Source organism: Callospermophilus lateralis, chromosome 14 (genome assembly GCF_048772815.1).
Source record: "Callospermophilus lateralis isolate mCalLat2 chromosome 14, mCalLat2.hap1, whole genome shotgun sequence".
Classification (NCBI taxonomy): domain Eukaryota; kingdom Metazoa; phylum Chordata; class Mammalia; order Rodentia; family Sciuridae; genus Callospermophilus; species Callospermophilus lateralis.
The window spans coordinates 14,538,030-14,554,048 of NC_135318.1; the positions used below are offsets into that span (position 1 = coordinate 14,538,030).

At 34.3% G+C, this 16,019-nt stretch overlaps 1 protein-coding gene across 6 annotated transcripts in view; it reads right to left on the reverse strand.

The window, feature by feature from the left end:
• Nucleotides 1-2,564: 2,564 nt before the first annotated feature.
• The window catches only part of Pum2 (pumilio RNA binding family member 2), an 87,727-nt gene continuing 74,272 nt past the window's right edge, over nucleotides 2,565-16,019 (reverse strand). For 4 of the 6 annotated variants that reach the window (XM_076833898.2, XM_076833895.2, XM_076833896.2 and 1 more), the window contains 8 exons: nucleotides 13,826-14,093; nucleotides 12,731-12,860; nucleotides 11,200-11,334; nucleotides 9,482-9,619; nucleotides 8,794-8,919; nucleotides 8,489-8,610; nucleotides 7,290-7,482; nucleotides 2,565-5,567 (listed from right to left, as the gene is read on the reverse strand). In XM_076833898.2, the coding sequence (XP_076690013.1) occupies nucleotides 5,436-5,567; nucleotides 7,290-7,482; nucleotides 8,489-8,610; nucleotides 8,794-8,919; nucleotides 9,482-9,619; nucleotides 11,200-11,334; nucleotides 12,731-12,860; nucleotides 13,826-14,093 (1,244 nt within the window). In that variant the 3' untranslated portion in view covers nucleotides 2,565-5,435. The remainder of the gene's footprint in view (nucleotides 5,568-7,289; nucleotides 7,483-8,488; nucleotides 8,611-8,793; nucleotides 8,920-9,481; nucleotides 9,620-11,199; nucleotides 11,335-12,730; nucleotides 12,861-13,825; nucleotides 14,094-16,019) is intronic. The other 2 variants (XM_076833899.2, XM_076833897.2) reach the window with 1 other exon arrangement.

Genomic DNA, 16,019 nt, shown 5'->3' on the forward strand with positions numbered 1-16,019 from the left:
AGAAAAACATCTAGTCTGGATTTCCAGAGGTTCAATCTGGCTGGAGAAACCCACGAAAACAAGGGATTGCAGTATTTAGCCATCAGAGAATCAACACATTTTACCTGAAGTCATGATCCCCTGTATCTGTCTAAAGAAGTCTCCAGGGACTTCCAGGGATGATCTAGAAGAGTGGGGCAAATTGGTTCATCAGAGAGAGAGAGGCAGTAGGGTTCCAGATTAGCAAATGAAGGCATAGACACACAGTTAAATTACAGGTACATTTTTTAGTATTACTATATCCCATGTAATATTGGGGAGATACTTATAATAATAATAAAATTAGTTGTCCACCTATGGCTTCGGGTGCCAATTAATCCAGGAAGGAAAGAGGAAGAGGAAAAGAGGGTTACGAAGATGGGTTCAGTTTGGGACATATTTGGGGAAGATGCAGTTGGAGATGCTGGATTTTTAAGACTTCAGGGTCTGGGTCCTAGGAAAGAGATTTGGGTTGGCTAAGGTATGACTCCTTGGATATAAGATGGAGTTGGGGCAGATTCTTTCCTTGTGCAGGGAGGTAGGGCATGTGTGTGTAATGCCCAGGAGTGATCGGCTACAAGTAATTAAAGGAAGAACACTTCTGGAGCTTGAGACTCCCCAAGGTGCAGGGTAACTCGACTTTGGGAAGGACCCCCAACCCGCAGTAGGACGGTGGGAGGGCAACGCACGCAGCTCAGGCCTGACCGGCAGGGGGCGCCTCCGCTCGGGTTGACTTGCCGAGTCAAGCCTGATGAGCAAGCCGAAATCCCAAGGGTTGAGGGTGTCTAAGGCGACTTGCGCCCGGCTGTGGGGGAGCGGGATTCTGGGTCACCTGGAGACAGCCCTTTCCTGACAGCTTGGACTTCCAGGTCCCTTCTTTGTTCTGCACCCTACCTGGAAAGGGAGTGGAATTGGCATATAAAGTCATCCAGGTGGCGACCCTCTCCCTCCTCAGATCTCAGGTACCCTCCACACCCCACTCGAAAACCCAGACCAGAACCGTTTTGAAAGGCGTGGAACAGAGCCGCTCTCAAACATCCCTTCCTTCTCCAGGAGGACCCCATCCCTGGTGTAGGAGAGGCCCAGCAGGTGCTTTTCAAGGCTTCCTCCCCTAAGAGGCCTGCACGGGTGATTCACAGTGCCAACTATTCTGTCATCCCCTTCTTCCAAATTCTGTTGCTTTGTCCACCCTGTTGGTGGGTTCTTTGCAGCACTGCACCCTTCACTCCCCTGCTCAAGAACCTGGGATGCCTCCCTATTGCCAACTACAGACTTGCTTATATTCCAGAACTTCATTCTGTTTCTTCTGCAGAGCTGCATGCTCTGGAGCTATACCAAAGCATCTAGAATACCACCTGACACAAAGTAGGTGCTCAATAAACCTACCCCAGCCTCCCAGTTGTCTCATCCTAGTTGATTTCTATAGCTCCACCTAGCTTTCACCCTGAGCTGCACTGCCTACAGAGAAGGCTAGGCCCTACCCCGATTTTCAGCAGCTTTCCAGTCACTGCTAGGGACCCAGGCCACTCCTGTAACATGTGTGAGCAAATCACCTCAAGCAGCCCTTGACTTGCCATAAGTCATTGATGGTTGGGCCCTAAGGAATTAGTAGGAATTGGTAGGCAACATTCTTTAATATCTTCTGACTCAGAAGGTGACACCTGTGATTTTTAAGTACATCTTCACTTTGTTCAGGCAGATGCTGAGAAGGAATGGTTTAGGCAGATCTTTCTCAATTCAGTGCTTTCTTTGCCTAGAAGTCAAATTAACATAACTTTTCTGAGCAGTGTTATTGTGGTTTACTTCAGGTGGATGGACACACACTGAAGGTTGTTCTTCACTTAGCTATAAACCTGTGGCTCAACTCTGCAAACACATTAATGAATCATCAGAGATAGCTCTTCACACTCAGGAAACCCTGATTTGAATGAAAGGCTTCCTTGGTGAACATAAAATTTATATTGCAATGTTAACCAAGGAACTGGAGAAACACCCTATGGAGGTACTCAAGTTTACTACCACACACCAGCATTGGGTTCCCCAGGGTCGAGTCCTCTCCAGCTCTGAGGTTCTGTACACAGCAGTCAGGCTCCAGGCTCTTCCTCAGCATGACAGAAAACGTCCTGACACAACTACCTAGGACACTAGGAAAGTGGACAGTTATCTTTCTTAGGTTGGTAAGCTAGGGTAGAAAGAAGGGGTAGCTAAGAATAAACCCCAATCAAGATAAAACTAAACTTGGGAAGAACCCAACTTGTATTTCCTCTGCCCCAGGTTCATGGGGAAAGGAAGCACATACCTGTGTGTAAAGGTATGGGATTTAATTTTCAAAATAGGCTTTAAGATACATCATTTCCCTAATTAGGAAACAGGCTCTGTTTCATCCTATGAAGAATGTAACTAATTATTGCATGCAATTATAGTTAGGTCCAATATATTAATCAAAAGATGGGATTAACACCACCAGAAGGATGTGACCCCAGAACACCATCTACTGGATAAAAATATTGTTTTAAGTCGGAATAAACTTGAATGGGCAATCTTAATTATAATTGAGATGCAGAGGGTTATTTTATCTAGAGAAAAACACAAGACCAGGTTTATTTCATACAATGTTATTCACACATTTTTCATTTTCTAATTTATACATAATATACAAAGAAGTGAAGATAACATTTCAAATGAACCAATAAGAGCCAGGACTTAGACAAACTGGTCCAGAAACAACCTATATCAAAAGGAGACACTCAAAAGAGTTGAGCCTAAGTGGTTCTGCCCAGTTAATTTCTTTATTTTGAAATGTCAGACTTTACTAAAATTCCATGCCAACATACTAAAAGGTAGAACAGGGAATTGGGGTGGGCAGCAAAAATGGCAGACCATAAAATTTCCACAAGAACAGGAACTTTTCTAGAATATACTTAAGTATTGGGAGGGTTGTTTCCCAATGTAACATTCTCTAGGACTTGGAAATTTTTAAAACTGCAGTGATAACTGCCTGTGCCAACAGAGTATGGTAAAGATAAAGGCAAACGAGGAATAACTGTATTAATACAGGAAAGTCAGTACCAATCTCCAACAAGGAAAGCTTTGATCCTGAGACCAGGGACTGAAAGTGAAAAGAAAGGTTTGACATAGGGTTGAGACTCTTGAGGCTGGAAAAACAAAATTAGGAAACGATGAAGACAGCAGCTTTTTAAGGGACTGAAGAATACTGATAACTATGAAAAGGACATGCTGATGAGCCAGTGTGACTGAGAAGGAACAGTGAATGACAATTGGTTGGATTTAATGGCCTCACCAAGGAATGTCGGGTTACAAAACTAGAATAACAACATCCAACATAAAAGGTATTCCTGGCACCCCAATGTTTATGCTATTATTTTAAGGTTCAAGATATGAATGGCTAAGTGATAAAATCTTTAAATTCAATAATATTGTGCTCAGAAGACTGCTTTTCTTCTGCAGACCTCTAGTAAAAAAAATCCTTTCCATGTTCAACTCATGACAGAGATAGCATGTTCATTTTAGTTTTCAGCATTAAACATAAATGGGTCAACATAAATGTTTATACAAAATACTGACTTCAACAAAATACAAAGCACTTTCTTTATCTTTCAGAAACTGAATATACAAAGCAAGTTTTTTTTCCAAAATATTTTCATAGGCAAAGGATTAAAAACGATTTTAATTATACACATATGGTCACAATTTTGCCTTAAAAAGATTGTTGGGAAATGTACATAAGGCCGCTTGTAAATGTACATCATGTTACTGTTATAATGTCTTATGTCCAGAGAAAAAAACGTTATCATACAGATTTGCTCTTACTTGGGAGTAGGCTATTCAAAAATACAGTACTCTTCTGTACAAAGAAAAAAATCACATCACATTTTAATAAGATGGAAAAAGCATTGGCCTCCTTGGTAAGCAAATATCTCAGTCCAATACTTTCTATTATGCACAATACCCTGACTTCAATTGAAAATGATCCAAATCCTAGCATGTCCATATTAACAGAGTCAACAACTATGTTATAAAACAAAATGTTTCTCACAATAATAAAAAGAAAGCTGGTTCATACATCTGAAACCATATAAAGATAAAAAATTTTTAAAAAATCACTCTCAATTTGGAGAAATAAATTTACATTATACAACACTATATTGCCAGGTCAAATAGGGCAGGGACATAAATGTACACTAAAATGCAAATGTTTCCCAAAGAGATAAAACAAATTCCATTTACAGCATGAAGGTTTACAAATGTACACCTGTACAACCAAGGAAAGAGTCACTACTAAATTAGCAAGGCTTTTATAATAAACATTGAAACAAGATTTGCTTTTAAAGTGTAAACTTACATCTATTACTACACACACAATGCATATATTTATAGGAAGCAAAAAAAGCTATCTGAATATGTAATCATGCTTAAATGTTGAGCTATCAAATTCACTTTTCAGTGGCCCCTTTTCACCTCTGTTTCCTACTTTCTGCATCTACTAGGAAAAAGCAAAATAAAGCTCAACATGTCCTCAACATGTAATTCTATAAGCAAAACAAAATACAAATTTCCACTCTTTCTCAATGCAAACCAAACTGAAAAGTTAATGTGAAACTTCTCATTTAGTGCACTTAACTGGATGGAAGTGTCACCATGATTTTTTTTTTTTTTTCCTGTTTCCTAACTCTTACAACAATTACATATGTAAGTATATACAATACTTCTGTACATTGCCAGAGACATTATAGGGCAGTATTTGTATTAAAAACCACATCAACCGTAAATAATGTTAAGTTCCTTTTATCTCAAATCATTTTATTCTTGTCTTACTTGCTGAGTTTTTATTTGCATGATAGTTTGTGAATTATCAAAATACAACTTAACTTTCTCTTTTTAAAATATTAATAATATTTATGCAGTTGATTGTTAAATCTGTTATAAAAGGCTTCACACGCAAAGGAAAAAAAAAATAAGGACTACTATATACATCTCTATAAACCTGTTGTGCTATGGGGTTGTAGACCTACCAGACTGCAAGCCAGTTTTTTAAAAGAATACTGTACTTTTTCCTTTAAAAACTATTTTTGTGACTTTACAAGGTAAAAATTTACAAAATATGTGACAACTTTTTTTTTTTTTTTTGATACAGTTACATCATATACAGGCATTCTGTGCTTTGCCAGCAATCCAATCTGATAGGTCTCCATTCAGGGCTGAATATAATTTATAATTCACCACCCCCACCCCCCAAATATACACAAGAACCTTAAAAAATTTACAAATGGATGAATAAAGTCAATAAATAGTTTTGCATTAAAAAAAATTGAAGATTCATAGTTGAGTTGTGTTTTGATAATTCACAAAAGAAATAATCTTCTCACATAGTTAAATCATCTTCTTTCTTTTTTCCTTTACAGCATTCCATTTGGTGGTCCTCCAATAGGCCCTAGATCTGGGCTATTTTTCAAATAATATTTTTCCAACTTGGCCAGTATATGCTTCCCATATGTGTATTTGCGCAAAGTAGTAATGTGAGGTCGAATCTGAAAAACAAAATATCTGCTTAGGAAATCTAAGTAATTTTAGGTTCTTAGTTGTTGTTGCTGTTCTTTAAAAAAAATTATATATATATATATATATAGTTGTAGTTGCACACATAATATCTTTATTTATTTGTTTTTATGTGGTGCTGAGGATTGAAACCCAGTGACTCGCATGTGGTAGGCGAGTGCTCTACCACCGAGCCACAACCTCAAATTTGGGTAATTCAGAGAAATAATCACAATTTATAATTTTAAATTCAAAGCAGTTCTGATCCATTCAATTTCTCCAAATATCTGCTCTCAAAATTGTTAAATGAATAAACAAACCACTACTTTTTAAAACGATGTCACATGCAAATAGAGAAATACACAATACAGTGGGAAAGTATCGTGAGGGAGTAATAACATACTTTAAAAACCCCATCTCTATCTTTCCTTCCAGATTGGCAAGGCTAAAAATAAATATAATACCTGGTTTAATGAGCATAGTATAGTAAAATAGACACTCTACTCACATACTATATAGGCAGACACATAACTTGCATGAGATTTTTTGAGTGCAACTTGGCAGTATCTATTAAAATGTAAAATGTTTACATGCTTTGACCCAATCACTCCATATCCAGAAATCTACAATACCCAAACATTTAATTATCCAAGTTTTTTATATAAATACTTATAATTTGAGTTTTTAAACATGATGTTGGCTTATAAAGCACCAATAAAAATTATGGAAAAAAGAGACAAAAATAAATACATACTTATAATAAATAATCTGAGTTTTTAAATACGATGTTGGCTCAATAAATTATGCAGCTGTTAAAAATAAGATCAAAAAGAAATGCAGGAAAAAGAAAAAAAAATCAAAATTTTATGTGTATAATTTTAAGCGGAAACACTGAAGTAAAAAAAACAGGAACTTTAGTACAAGTTAAAGGATAGTTTTTAAAAATCGGCACTATGATTAATAGTAATTAATTATTGTATATTAGCTACTAATTGATCCCCAAACACTTTTATGGCAGGAAGGGATCTAAAGCCTTTAAGTCCCAAGTTTTCAATTCCATGAACATAATAATCATTTCAATGTTATCACGGCAGTATGTTTGTTGCTCAATTAAGGTTTTTATAGGTGCTCTGCATCTGAGATAATGGAACAAAATGGGTTAAGAGATCATTTCCCCTCTATATGATGAAATCCAAAGAGGATATAAAATTTGCTTCTGTTTCCTAAAGAAATAAATTTAGAAAAAGTTCCAGAGCATTAAAATATTATTTCTTCTTCTTCTTTTTTTAAAAGTTAAGTTTTCCTATAGCCATTAACAATTTCTTAAACAGTCCTTAGATTCTAGGGAGAAAACAACCTCAGAAAGTATTAGGAGGTATTACTACATGAGGTGAAAAATCATATTAACCCAAAATTCTCTTTGAAAAAACTTGACCAGTTAGTGGGAAAACCTAATTACATTTTTAAAGATCAATGTTCAGTTCATGATTATGAACTAAATAAGAAAGGAGAGGAAAAGAATAATGTTAAACATAGGTAACAGCATTCATGTGGATTTTACTGAACAGTTTACCTTAAGAATTTAATAAAAAGCAAATCATCTGTGGAAGGTTATCCATGTTTTTTTTTTTCCCTCTCCAGTTATAGCACATACAAAGAAATTATACCTAGGCAAGTTTAAACATGTAGCCAAAGTCACACAAACTATGTATTACCTTGTGCATGATTATCTTTCTCTGAGCAGGTTCAGCCATGTCAATCATCTTCTGAACCACATAATTGGCATACTGATCCTTCATCATGGTGTATAAGGCACTGTGAGGACCATCGTTCTGGCAGCAAACTTCATCAATCAGTAAAGCTCTCTCAGCACGGGAGGCGTGAGTAACACACTTTTCTACCACATTGCTAGAAACACAACGACCTTGTTATTTTTTTTTTCTTTATAGACAGATGTCTATGACTTTTCAAAGAATTTGCTCCAACATATTAGAAAACAGAAGAGGCATTAAGATGGGGTTTTCTTGTTTTACAGTTACTTTAAAAACAGGAATTTGGGCTGGGCCATGTGGTGCACACCTATTTTAGGCTGAAGCAGGGCCACAAGCTCCAGGCCAGCCTGGGCAACACAGCAAGACCCTCCTAAAACAAAATAAAGTACAAACTAGCACACGTGAGGAAATGGGTTTGATCCTCAGCACCAAGTAAAAATAAGTAAATAAAATATAGGTATTGTCTCCATCTACAACTAAAAATATTTTTAAAAACATAAAAAAAAAAAAAAAAAAAAAAAAGGCTGAAAAGTAGCTCAGAGTAGAGCACTTGCCTGACATCATGAGGTCCTGGGTTTTATCCTGGACACCAAAATCCAAAACACCCCCCACCCCTTGCTACCATCAAGAAAATGGCACCATAGAATAACCCACCTTTTGACATTTGCAAATTTAATTATGGGTGCTAAAATTATAATCCAAAAAAGAAAACCACATTGATAATAAAGTCTGACTTTCAAAAACATGCACTGAATACATCTGCATTTTCTTACTGGTCTTGGGGATCAATTTCTAAATACAGATTCAAAAGTGGAATAAATGTGGATATAGTTATGTGTGTTTAAGAAGGGGAGAGAGAGAGAAAAAAAAAGAATGTTCTGTATGCAATTTTTCTCTTGCTATGTTGCCAAGGCTAGTTTCAAGCTTATGAGAGCTCTATCCACTGTCCTGTTCCAACATTCTGAGTAACTTTGTCTATAGGTATATGTCACTTTGTCTATAGGTATATAACTTTGTCTATAGGTATATGCCACCATGCCTGCCTTTATGTTCTTTCAAAAGTCACCAAGAGATGATCCTTCAATGATATATGCTTTATGCATTCCTGTTAAAAAAACTGAAATTAGAAAATATTACAATACCTGGCAAATTTGTGTTGACTCAGAGCTAACACCTTTCCTCTGATTTCAGAAACAATTTTGCTCTTGTCTTCAGGCCGACCATGTTCTAGTACATGCTGAATAACATAATTGCCATACTGATCCTACAGACAGATATTTAAAAATTATTTCCTATTAGCTGTTTCTTTAGAATAATTGTGATTCCTTAAAAAGATGTTAAACATTTGAACACAATAAATTCATTTTACTATTTAATAATAAATTATATTTCTTAAAAAAATTTTCCAAGAACATATATACACTTCAAATTTTTACAGAATTCATACCTGTACTAACTGCTCTGTATGTTGGTGAAGTTCTTCCAAGATGGGTAAGGTCTGTTCTGCAGTACAATGCTCTAGAATACGTTGAATTACTCTGCAGCCATAAGGATGGGTTGAAAGCACAAATACCTTAAAACCAAATAATTAAAAATTAAACTTCTGATATTTTTAAAAGGTAGACAGATTTCTGATTCATGTTTACTACAACCCCTACGATGACAGCAAAGACTGGGAGGTTGTGGGAGAGTACTGAATTTACAGATAAAGATATTCTGACTGAAAGGAACTTAACCAGAAGATTGAGGGTATTTGATATTGTTGAAGAATGGAGGAAGGGTAGTTTAGAGCTGAGTGTGTACCTTCTTTTTAAAACCATTGAGACTTCTCCTTAACTCCCTCTCCCCAGGAAATTTGGAAAACATTGTGCTTTATAATTTTAATAGTGATTATCTTAACTTCTTAAAATAATACTACCAAACTACTAAGTTTTTCAACTTGTGTGTGGGGGGGCAGCGAGAAACGCTATCTAATAACTACAAAAGAGGCAGAAATTAATGTACATCTACTGTCTTGTCTCTTTATTTTTATATGCACATGCTGGTATTATCTTGAGACTCAAGAAAAAAAATGTTAATATTCAAAATCTAAAATAATGCCCCACTAACAAATTAAAAGCCAAAAGCAATCTTACTTGTCCTTTGAAAGCATCAATGATGAACTGCAGTGACTGTGGCTGAACACATTCAATACATTTCTGTACAACGTGGTTTCCATTCTGATCTTTCACACATTTGAGTACATGACCATCTAGCTCCTTTACCATTTCACTCTGCAAAGATGATGCCATTTAAAATTAACTAATCAAACAACATAACAAAATTAGAAATACTTAGGTGAGTAAAACATTATACTCAAAAATATTTCCTGTTTGTAATTTTTTTAATATCTGAAAATTAAAAAATATTCCCAGAAGTATAATTAGAAGAAACCATTGAAACTGAGAATTATTAAAACATACTGGAGGACTGTAATGCTAATGATACATGTTGAAATATAACCTAATGATGCTGAATTTGCATGGTAGACAAACTACTATCTTCACTGTATACACCTTGCACTAATCTTTCTTAGCTGGTAAAAACACATTTTTAATGTGTTTTAGAATTCTAAAATTCTGTCCTACTTAGCCTCTCTGCAGTCCTCAAAAAGGAATTATTATTATTATTATTTGTGGTGGTACTGGAGATGAACCCAGGGACACTTTACATGGAGCTACATTCTCAGTCCTTTTTGAGACAGGTCTTGCCTTAGCAACTTATTGCCCAGGCTAGTCTTGAACTTTATATCCCCTTGTCTCATTCTCCCAAGTAACTGGGATTACAGGTGTGATCCACCAAACCTGACTTTCTTATATATTTTCAATGTTGGTATTTGTGTACACATACCCACACACACCCATTTATCCATATAATTTTTGATTCTAAAATTTATTTTTATTACATGACACAAAAATTATTTTCTAAACTTACTAACATTACCTTCTTTTTATTTATTTATTTATTTATTTTTTACATTGCCTTCTAAGGAAAAAATTTCCTTAACTATGTTTTCATTTTAATATAGAAATCATTTATACACAAAAGTGTTTGTAGCACTTAATGTCATAGTAAAAGTATGTTTAATCTCATATAAGAATCCCCCTCAGGGTCACTTCATAGGGTACACATGCATATATGTACAAATACACACATACTTAAAATTTTGTTACTGGTGCATCATAATTATACATAATAGTGGGATTCACTTACATATTCCTGTACATGCACATAACAATATAATTTGGTCAGTTTTGTCCCCCAGTACTCGCCTTTCACTTTCCTCCTCCTTTCATAGTACGTATTTTAAAATTCGGAGAATCAACATTTATCCTTATTCCCTACTTTCAATATTCTTGTCTATTTCAAATAATTTTTAAACATTATTTTCATGTTTACAATAAAAGTACCAGGAGTATGTGACTAGACTTGATTAACACTTATTTACATTTTCCACCCATTTCCTCATTTAATTTATATGTGTTTTCTTTAACATATCATGGGCTGGCACTGTAGTTTAGTGATAGAGTGTTTGCCTAGAACACGGAAGGCCCTGGGTTCAATCGTAAGTAGCAACTATGACAAGCAAAAAAACATGCGTCATTTAACATTATTCTAGTACATAGTAGGAACTCAAATACCTTCAATGAAAGATGAAAAGATATAGAAGAGAATGGATGGAGAGATCAAAGATTTGCTCTGTTACTTTTTAGAGAGTAAGGAGTTATTTTAGACTTATCAAAAAAAATTTAGTCTAATTTTAGAAATATCTAAAAATTGAATAAAATATTACAAAATTTTTTTCTTAACTTACAATTACCTGCTGGTCAGAAGAAATAGACTCTAATGCTTTTTGAATAACACGGCAGCCATACATCTGTAAGGCTAAAGGCAGAACATGACCACGAATACGAGTAGCCAAGGCTAGTTTTTGATCCAAACTTCCAAACTGACAGAAAAGAAAGTATCATTAATATAAAGTGAGCATATTAATTTATTTAACCTGAATAAGATGCTTTGAAATCTGCTCAATCTGTTTTTAAAATATACCTCCCTGTTTTTTATTAAGTTGCATTATCTACAATTTTCTTGTTACTATACATTAACTACTGTTTGAAGTCTTTATTAAAGTTAAGCATCTTCATTTCTAACAAACCCTCAACATCTTTAATACATGAACTTTGGAGCCATTCATTCAGACCACTAAAATATTCTTATCCAAGTAATTTTCAAATAGTATTCTGATACAATTGAAGAGAAAAACCTGTTAAGCTATTCTACAACAGATGTTTTAGGTAAATTACCAAACAGAACACACAAATTCAAATAAAGAATACAGTGGTTCACCTAAGACTTATTCCTAAGATTTTACAATCCTAGGAATTAACAAACTTTAAAGTAGGTCCACATGTATAAAATTTAAAAAACTAACACATACACACACATCTACACCCAGCCCATAAAGTACACCATTTTAATGTGTATAATTCAGTGGTATTAATTATACTCACTCTGTTGTACAACCATCATCAATCATTCTGTCCAAATCTTTTGAATATCTTCAAATGGAACTGCCTTACCCATTCAACAATAACTTTCCATATTTCCCTTTCCTCCCAGCCCTCATCTGCTTTATGTTCCTATGAATGTGCTTTTGTAGATTTTCATGTAGGTGGAACTCTATGTTTGTCCTTTTGTGTCTGGTTTATTTTTAGCTTAACGCTTTCAAGGTTCTTCCATGCTGTACCATGTACCAGAAGTTCATTCCTTTTTATGGATAAATAATATTCTGTTGTTTTGTATATAACATTTTGTTTATCCATTTATCTTGCTGATGGATAGTGGATCATTTCCTAACTTTGGGCTACTGTAAATAATGGTACAGCGAACACTACTGTTCAAGTTCCTGTTTTTAATTTATTGCATCATTTTATATTCCTATCAACAATGTATGAGTGTTACTTCTCTGTATTCTTACCCATACTTGATATTTTCCTTTCTTTTTAAAAAAATTATAGCCATTTTAGTAGGTATAAAGTAGCATCACGTTGTGGTTTTGATGGACATATCCCTAGTAATTAAGAATGTTTACGCATCTTTTCATGGGTTAATGGCTATTTGTATTTTCTGTGGAGAAATGTCTATTCAAGTCCTTTATTCATTTTTCAACTGGGTTGTCCTTTTTGTAGGACTTCTTTATATTATATTTAGATATAAAATCATTATTAAATATTTGACTTGCAAATATTATTGTATTAAAAAAGTGACTGTTATCTATGTTCAGAGCTTTTCTCAGCTTTAAGTATGTGGATTATAATTGAATACAAATATGTATGTAGGCTTACCTCAAAAAATTTCTGTATAACATAGTTGCCAAAAACATCTGTCATTAATTGATAGGCTGCTTGTAAAATTTCATTAAATACCATCTGTCGCTCAGCTGGAGTAGCTCTCTCTAACTTCTGCTGTATGAACCTAAGTTGGGAAAAATTTTAAACATCACGACAATGAATTGAAAATAAGCTCAGCAAAATCTATTTCTTGAGTATTATACTCCCCTCCAATCATTTTCAGAAATATCAACACACTTTATATGTATATAGCTAGCTTGTAACAAAATATAAATATTATGAAGTGTTTTTTTATAACATCTTAAAAAACTATTAGATTAATAACTTGAAATAATCTTTCTTTGTTTAGTTCTTTTATGATAACATCTATTTTAGAATATAAAGAAAACCTTAGAAATAAAATTCAAACACAAATGAATTACTAAGTTAGTCACTGTAGGTGAACCTTGTAACTGAAGAACTTTCAGTTATAGGGAGATAAAATTCGTATGCAACTATCTAAAATTACTTGTTTAAGGGCTGGGGCAGTGGCTCAGCAGCAGAATGTTTGCCTGGCATGCCTGAGGCACTGGGTTCAATCTTCAGCACCACATAAAAATAAAATAAAGGCATTCTGTCCATCTACAATTACAAAAAAATTAACAAAAAATGTTTAAAAAGTTCTTATAAAACAAAATAAAATTATTTGTTTAAAATTACAAGTTCATCATAAACTAAAAGATACAAAAAGAGAAAACTTCTCAAATTTAATGTTCAATTCCGTTTTTTGATATCTTCAGAATGTTACTCAACACATAATACTCAACATACTTGCATTTTAATGAGGTCACACTGAATACCAACTAATAAAGCAACATTCATGTGTAACTAAAAAGAACAAACAAAAAGCAACAAAAGTATTTAACTACATATATATTTTTATAGTTTATCCTAATGTGAAAAGAAAAAATATAATCCATGTTGGTTTTAAGAGCTCCCATTGTCAATGCAGGTTAGCTAAGCCAAGACAAGAAAAATTTATACTTTTATAAGATAGTAATTTTCAAAGCAAAAATAAAGCAGGAAGTATCACGAATTATAAATACCTACCTAGAACCATGCTGGTCTTGAGAAAACTCAACTATATGTCCAATCAAGTCTCTAAGTTGAAGGTTTGGGAAGCGGTTGTTTCTGAAATCTTCCAATAATCTACTGCGGCCAGAAGGCATAATATCAGACCTATTATACCGAAGCCGAGAAGGAGGAAAGAGCTGGCTGCTGGAGCTAAATAGACTGGAAGTGCTTGAAGCACTTCGATATTTTGCTTCTGCTCCAGGTGCCGCAGAGATATACCGTCCACTACCATTTGTCAGTCCTCCTACAACAAAGCAGCTGGTCAGCAGATATTTTTGACAAAGTTATTTCTCAAATAAAAGTTACTTTTGTAATTAGCTAGCAAACAGATTAAAATCTATTTGAAGTATTAACAGAATAACACTGAGTGTTAAGTCTGTACTCTTTGAGAAAACATTAAAAAATACATTGTCATATATACTTCTAGTAAAGACAAAACACCTTTTGTAAACTCAATGTTTGGAGTTTTTTTTAAAAAAAAGCCACACAATATTAAGTAATGATTCAAAGTTTACACAATTTTAAGAGATTATATTACATTTTAATTTAAATATACTCTCCATAAAATACTATTCTTTTGCAGACAAATAGTAGTAAAAAACAGCAGTTATTCCCAGAGCTTTAATCACTTATGATGAATAAAAAAGCTGGTAACTGATGTCCTAGTCAACATAAGAAAATTAAAAGGCAGTCAATAGAAACAAAAACAAATACAAGAAGGAAATTGTTTTTATTATAAACAATAAGTACTTGACAGTGTCCTTTTAAAAATGAAAATGCAAAGACCATTGCAAAATGCAGATTTTAGTAGTTCAGAAAAATCAAATCCACCATCACCTGTTATTATATACCAACTCTGTTTAGAGTAGAGCGATATAGTCAGTCAGTTGGAACCATGGGGAAAAGATGTTCCTAAGGACACACTGTCAGTGCAAAGCCATACAGAAACATTAAAGGCCAAAGGAATTATGAAGGTAGGGAGCAAATAGGAGTTTAAATTCTTGAGAACAAATAGGGTTAGAGCACTCTTATTTGACTCTCTGTTCTTACTGCCCTAGCTTTATTTTTTTCTACAGCATATTATACATTTGTTTATTAGAATCAACTCCTCCAATGTTAAGTGGTGTCAAATTACATTGATCAACAGGTTATATAACCTGGCACGTAGAACAATGTCTAACATATAGCAAGTGGGTGCAAAATATTTCCTGAATGACAACTAGAAGCATAAATATTTTATGTAGCATGGACTGCCTAAGGTTTCACTGTAGCATATCTTGTTTAAAATGTGTGTAATGAACAGTTCATCTTATACAACATCACTAATAACAAATTCTTGTTTTTTCTTTCTTCTACATGTTAGCCTCAGTAACCAGATGAAATATGCAACTAAGAGTTCAGTGTTTGAATATTATCAATTTTATTACTACTTCCGACTCTTCTAGTCCCCAATACTTGCTTACATAATTTCATGAAATGTTCATAACAATAAATAATAACTATCCCACCTGATCCTTTAACAATATATTAGCATGACATTTAAAAACCCTACTTTAATCTGGTCTTTATCACATCCCATGTCACCGGGTTTGCTCTAGCATCCTGGTCCTTTTTGTAGGGTAGAGTAGTTTACTTTCCAATGTTTTTACACACATCAATTTTATTTCTCTTTCAAAGGCTATTTTGAAGATATGGTAAAAAATCTACAGCATCCTGTTGAATATATCCTCAAATCAAGTTTTCAAATCTATTTCAAACCTATTTCTCATACAAATTTCCTTGTAATACACTATTTCTTTGTTGTATACTAACTGTTCACTTTCACCCCCCCCCAACCCCACTAGGTATTGAACTCAGAGGCACTTAACTGCCCGAGCCACTTCCTCAGCCCTTTTTGTACTTTTTTTAGAGACAAGGTCTCACTGGGTTGCTTAGGGCTTTGTTAAGTTGCTGAGGCTGCCTTTGAACTCACAATCCTCCTGCCTCAGCCTCCTGAGCCATTAGGATTACAGGTGTGTGCCTGGCATACCTTATTCTTTACTAAGATTTTCAATACCAAATTAAGAAATGCATACTTACCCCAGGAAATGACCAAACCAACTTTATTTGGTATCTTTCAAATATCTACCAGGAATGTCTCCCACATCTATATTTCTTTAATTCTGTTCTA